Source organism: Nannobrachium achirus (assembly GCF_963921795.1).
Source record: "Nannobrachium achirus genome assembly, chromosome: 22".
Taxonomy (NCBI): Eukaryota; Metazoa; Chordata; class Actinopteri; order Myctophiformes; family Myctophidae; genus Nannobrachium; species Nannobrachium achirus.
Window position 1 is genome coordinate 28,318,195 of NC_137829.1, and position 7,064 is coordinate 28,325,258.

Sequence of the window (7,064 nt, forward strand, 5' to 3'; positions counted from 1 at the left end):
TTTACAATACATACGCTGTCAGTGTACGGCAAGCTAGTTAAAATAATGTGTTTGTAAGCTACTAGTTACTCTTCATAAAGCGATATGCTAAAACCTGTGAGTGGCTGAATAAAACATTTGACTGTGTAAAAGCTACAAATGGATGGAGGTGGTAGACTTCTCTCTTTGATGTGAACAAACGGTATCTTTCATGCCAACACAATCAGGTGTTCCCGTGCTCAGGCAGGGGTGTGGGAGGACAGTTTAGGGGGCTTGACGTGGCTGTTTTCCGCCGAGGCTTGTTCGTGCACTTTGGACTTCAACACCGGCTGTGCGTCCTCGTGAATCAGCGCCCGGTGAGGTAGGCACCGACCGCAGAAACACGCCTGAAGGGCACACAAAGGCAAGCGGTCACAGGACAGAAACACTAATCATGGTCCTCAACAAAAAAAGAGGAAAAAATAAAGAAAAAACAGTGAGAAGGAAGACTTAATTAGCTTACCACAGTCTAATAATCCCAGAAGATACACTGTCTCTGCCTGCAGAGATTTATGAGGATATTCCTTGAATGCTGACCTACAGTGTAAGCCTTTATAATAGGACTGAATCATCGCCTGTGGGCTCTCTCTCTCAGTCTAACCTCTCTTGGTTAGACTGTCTGGTGTCTAGTGTTTCACTTTTACTAATCACCCTAAGGTCACCGCCTGCTGCAGTCTGGCCATTTTAACGCTGATTACTCTGGTTTGACCTTGAAGACACACCCAGAATGGATTACTCAGTTACCGCCCCTTTCAACCTGCCGTCCCTATTTTGGGCATACTGTTACAGGAGAGCAATTTAAAAAAAACTTTCAAAAATAGCAGATCTACAAGATCACAACACATCACATGTCAGATCGCGACATATTGTGAGCTTGCAGATCGGCTATTTTCGCTTTTCGCCGTACAATAAGTATAGGCTTATGTGGTACATTTTTTTACAGTAATATCAGGCATGCAGTGAAGGTATGTATAGGGAGACCAGACATCCCGGTTTCAAGCTGGGTGTCCAGAGTCCCGACAAATATCTCTGAAGTAAGCCATTTACCATGAGAGGGAGTGGGTTGTTGGCTGATTTACCACTGTTTCAGGGTTGTGGCACGAGGAGAAGCCGAGTGCCAAACAACCCTTTAAGCCAATCAGAATCCAGTATCTGAACATGTGACCACAAAAAGTGGTAGAAACACTGATATATTCCAAAATTAAAATAATATTAGCGGTTTTCAGTGGTTGCATAGACATTTATCATGTTCTTTTCATGTAAACATGCGCACCTAACCAATCAGAAAACATTAACAAATCCATTGTGTGTCTGAATTCAACACTGAGGCGAGTTTGTCAATCACTCACTGCCTGTATGCAACCCTATGGTGCGTATGTGGGCATGCACGAACGTTAGAGGATGGGCGCGCGCGTGCATGGTGAACGTGCGCATTGCTTTGAGGGTCCCGGTTTTAGGGAACAGTGGTTCACATCCCGGTTTGAGCGGCTGAATATATGGTCACCCTAGCTACAGTATGTACTTTTACTGTACTTTACTTAAAGGACAACTTTAGTTTTTTACAACAAGGGTTCATATTTTAGATTGTAATTAGAGAAAAGAAAATATGTGTGTTAAAATGTTTTCATTTACTGATTTCTATTGTTTTAGCAATTTTAGTATTTTGATTTCAGTGGGTGGGGGCATGCGTACAAGTGGCCGCTGAAGGGGAAATCGCGCTCTTTCGAAGGACCATCATTTCAACCGGAGAGTTAGCGACTCACTCCACGGAGGTTAGGGTTAGGGTGAGGGTGAGGGTTAGAGTCGGGTGTCGAAAAGATGACATGTAGTAACAGCGACACGCTCCTGCCGCTAAATATGTATTTTTAAACACAATAAGCCGCCAATTTCCTTGTTACTATTTACTCCAGCCCCCATAAATCACATCTGCCCATGAAAGATTGCAGTGCATCTTGGGAATGGGCTTATTGTGTCTAAAAATACATATTTAGCCACTTGCATGCATGCCCCCTACCTGGCTGGTAACCTACTTTTTACTTCACTAAAATTATTTGACAACTTTGCAGATTTAGATTAATACAAAATCCTCCATTAGCTGATAAACTATAATCATTATACATCAGGGGTAGGCAACCTTAGGCACGGGTGCCAACAGTGGCACAGGGGAGGGTGATCTAGAGGGATTATTTATTTTAAAAAAAAATGTTTTAAAGTGGTCAATTAAACGAAGTTAGCTAATCTATAGCAAATTACATCTTGCACAAAATTCTACATTCATTAAAACTCTGAACTCTGACTGGGGAGGGAGTCGGGGAGATAGGTGGATTATTGCTCTGGGTCTAATGATCGTTATAACAATATCCTGCCAATCAAAAATGATGTCAAAGTATTTGTCATTAAAATGTATTGACACTCTAGTCTAGAAAATAAAAACATGGCACGTCATTTGAAAAACGTTGCTGACTCCTGTTATACATCTTTATGTTAAGCTAACCAGCTGGATTATTATTTACAATCTAATAATATTTATGGAGAAATGGGACACTCTGCATAATGACTGACTACTTTTATGTTTGGTATTGTAAGTATATTCTAATGCTAGTACTTGCAGGACTTTTACTTGCATTTCCAAATTGTGGTATTGCTACTGAGTGAAAACAAAACTCTGAGTACTTCTTCCACCATTGGGATTAATAGGATGACATCTTACCTTGAAACATCTTTTGAATTTCTTGCTGACAAGGTACAAAGCGATGGGGTTGATGCAGGAGTTGAGAGATGCCATGTTAATGCCAACATAGTCCAAAACAAGAAAGATGCTATGAGAGAAATGAGGTAATGGGATGGATGAGTGAGTGAGTTCAACATTAGGGACACTGGAGCAGATACTGATCAAACACAGGTGCCGTTTTCCTCAAGCTTACCTGAGTAGCCGACACCTTTTTGGATCTTTCTCGTCATATATGGTGGACTTCAACATTCTGCTCAGGTAAAGAGGCAGCCAGCAGACGGCAAACACAAGCACTAAGCTGAAGACCGTTCTTGCGACCTCTCGTCTCTGGTCAAAAAGGAAAGGATGGGATGAGTATTAGAACGGGCACACATTATAGTGTATCATTATTTTATGCTTTAACTATTGAAAAATAGCAGATATACAAGCTCACAGTGCGGCACCGAGTGCCGCGCTGCGAGCTTGTAGATCTGCTATTTTTGAAGAATCGTGAAAATTTGAATTTTGACCCGATTCTATAAGTGTCTTTTGAATCCTTCTAAGACTTTTTGAAAAACCTATGTTTCTATATGTCAGCAATCTGGCTAGCCATCGTCAAAGAAAAGTTTCTTTTCAGTTAACTGGCGCTCAGTTAGTCTGTTCTTGAGAGACTACTATGTCAGTGGTTCTCAAACCTTTTCATGTGAAGGAGCCCCAAAATGATATTTATTTGGCCACGGAACCCCATTCAACATATTTAGTTCCAGGGACCACCCAGAAGCAAAATTTGAGTTACAAATGTTCGCTTTGAAAATACATATATTCAAATATTTGCACACATTTTCACGACTTTTTCAAAAATAGCAGATCTATCTACAGCTGTGAGCTTGTAGATCTGCTATTTTTCACTGGTTAAAGCATTCAATAATTCTAGGCCTAAATGAGTTAAGTCATAATATAATGAGAAATACACATAGTGAAAGCCTGTGTAAATCTGTTTCTGTTTGTAGCTCTGAGTGTATACAAATGTATCCGAATGGAACCTTTGCCCATTTGGTTACATTTGTATACTCTCAGAGTTAAATGAACACTCATCATCCCTGACCTGTTTGGTGTGGTCACTTAATGTATTCTCAGTATTCCGCAGCATCTTCCTGGTCATCAGCGCGTAGAAGACAGCTGTGACAGCCAGCGGCATACAGAAGTAGAAGCCAAAGAGCCACCAGTCTTTCGCCGACTTGTAAAACTGTCAATTAAACATTACAATCATCGCTCTGTGACATTATGTCTAACACTCGGCATTTAGTATTCTGTGCATAAACTGTGTTGACGGCAGTGGAAATGCGTATTGACGGGTACTATGACATCATTGACAAGCTCGAGCAGTATAGGACTGATGATGTAAAAGGTGACAGGGTGGAGCAATCAATTTGATTTATTTGCTGTATTCCTTTTTAAGTTTTTTAAATGTCACATTAAAAAAGAGAGCCAATTCAAACACTTGTGGATCTGTTTGTTCTATCCTGTTGTGTGAGGGCTGCATTCATTACCTGCATAAACGGGGTTGTTTGCATCGGGTGAAGCAGGCAAATTCTCAGATGTTTGCCTTTATAGTCCATTGTTATCATATCAAAGCCCACCACTTCAGGCACGGCGAGCATGGTGGAAACAACCCATATCAAAGTTATTTCTATTGTGGTCCACGTGGAAACGCCAAAGCCTTTGATTCGGTTCCAGGATACAACAGCTCGATATCTGGAAAATCAATGGGGAAATTATATGGCTTAGGGGACTTTTGTCCATAACAATGAAGCATTTCTCGATTAAAGAACATTTCAAGGACTGATACTAAATAAATCTTTCCATCTGATGAAATAGAGATAGCACAGCTACTTTTGGAGCACAGGACTGGTATTGCTTATCAGTCCAAAAAAGAAAGAAAAAAAGAAGATATGCTCAGTGTTCAGAGAAATAAGATGTTCCTTTGACATTCCCCTTACCTGTCAACGCTCAAGGCACATAAACTCAGCACTGTAATTCCCACCGAGGCTTTCTGTATGAAGGGGACTAGCTTGCACAATGCCAAACCAAACGGCCAGTCCTCTGCCATGAGCTGCATAGAAGGCAGAGGGGTACATTTGTAACTGAAACCATCTTAAAACACAACCACACATACACAATTGACTCAATAATTGCTAGATTGTCGTGAAATGAATAGAGAGAGGCAGCAGAAAGAGGCAGCGGAGAAAAATGGATGTGGTGGTGACGTGACACATCATTTTCTCATTGTAATTAATTGCACACCTTGCAGCAAATAGCTCACCCTGTATGTGTTGATTGGAATGTCTATCATGATGTGTATCAGATCCCCCAAAGCAAGGCTTGCAATGAGTACGTTTGGGCCACTCCTCATGCCTTTGTTTACATATATGATTTTCAGCAAGGCCAAATTGCCCGCTATTCCTACGATCAACACCAACACAGACACGATGGCGTTGATGTATCTGAACGTGTCTCTGATCTTAGTTGGCTCAGAGCACATGGGATGGAGCGGTGTTTTAGGCCTTGGCACTTGGGATGGATGATAGGAGCCATTGGATTTGTCCTCCTCCAGTATCGAAGGGCCCGAAGACGCCGTTCCAAAGAGTTCAATCACAGGGGATGGTTGTGAATGCTGATCTGTGCTGTCCGCAGCAGCACCGGCTGCTGGAACATTTCCCTGCAATTGCAGACAAAGGGCGAGAGCTACGATCCACATTGTTGATGGTTTCCCGCAAAAGGCCCTGGAACGTTTTTTTTTTTTTTTTTGCCGGCAGCTGGCTGAAAATGAGAATGAAAAATCGTTACCACACGAAACCCAGCATCAGGATTTACTACAAACTAATCAGGGTAGCGCTTAAGTTATCGATCACAACAAGAGGCAACAATGTCTGTCCGTAACAACGTTGGTATAAAACAGTGAATTATACCCAACTTACCTTCAGAAGTATGCAGTAAAAGAGTCTCTGTAATCTCCACAGAGGATGTTTAACACACAGAGCGAGTATGCGGCTGCTGTTATAACACAGCCGAGGGAAATGAGGATTTTATAGACTAAGGTGTCATTGTCAAGGTTAGTCATCAATCTGTCACTGCAATTACTCTCAATGATGCATCACCTTGAATGAGTGGATGTTGTTGAAGCTTTAGGGGGGATTTATAAATAGTTGCACATCAGTGTCGCGCGCCGAAATGAGCTGATCGACAAGCTCAAAACGTGTTGCACTGTGACGCATTTTGGACTTGTAGATTGGCTGTTTTGGCTGTGCGACACGGTGCCCAACAGAGTATAACTCAGGCTTATTATGTCTGCTAGCTGAGGATTAGATCATTGTGTAGACTACTGTACAATACATGTTGCGGCAATACTCTTGCAATCTTAGGGTTTCAACATTTAAAAAGTAAGCCATTTGCCCACTCCATATAAAAGTGAAATTAATATTATATATTTTTGTAATTTTGTAATATTTTTGTACAATAAAAACCTTTTTACACAGAGTGGTCCTAAACCAAATCACTAATCTTGGTTTTACATCTCTTTGTATGTGGCATTGTGTGCAGGATTACAATACACAGATCATTCATCTATTGACTACAAGATCACTGTAATGAGAATTTTCATCCCTCTGACAATAATAAATGGACATTGGGCATTGGGGTTTTTCAAGGGCATATGTCTTTCTGTCCTGTTGCAAAACTGCTGCCATGTAATTTGACATGTCAGGGGTCTTCAACAGGGGGTCCGGGACCTCAGAGTTATTACAGGGGGGCTGCCAAATCTTTGTGTGATAGAATAATGTTGTTACATTAACAATTTTGCTGCCATTTTAAACATAGCTGTAGTAAGCAGCTGCCAAATTGTCCTTACCTTTTAACATGAGCACGTGCACGCATAGTGCATGATCTGTGCGCGACTCATGTAGTAGACCGGTAGACAAGATGACAGCTTTCGAATAAAAAAAATCCATTGGAATAGACAAATCTGTTGCCAGGCTGTTACCCCTGCTGTATCCGCCGGTGTTACATAAGAAAACATTGGAAACGGCCAGTTGTGCGCTATGGTAACACGTGGACACGTTCGCGCACATAGCAGACGATATGTGCGCGGATCATATGCCAGGCGGGCACAATAATCAAACAGCTATCAAATAAAAAAAAACGCGTGAAAAAAGACGATGAAATGACCGTGCTGCTCCTTCCTCTGTTTACAATGTAAACAGATGGGACGGAAGCTACGATTGGGCCTTGGACAGGATACGGACGGGCATCGCAGCGTGGTACAGCGGGAAATCAGCGG

At 41.7% G+C, this 7,064-nt stretch overlaps 1 protein-coding gene across 1 annotated transcript; it reads right to left on the bottom strand.

Moving 5' to 3' along the window:
- Positions 1-218: 218 nt before the first annotated feature.
- LOC308307543 (endothelin receptor type B-like) lies at positions 219-5,486 on the bottom strand (the record flags this gene model as incomplete). Its single annotated transcript, XM_080752809.1, has 7 exons — positions 219-365; positions 2,729-2,837; positions 2,943-3,076; positions 3,834-3,974; positions 4,279-4,483; positions 4,729-4,841; positions 5,052-5,486. The coding sequence occupies 7 exons, from the start codon at positions 5,484-5,486 to the stop codon at positions 219-221; spliced, it is 1,284 nt and encodes a 427-aa protein (XP_080608935.1).
- Positions 5,487-7,064: the final 1,578 nt, after the last annotated feature.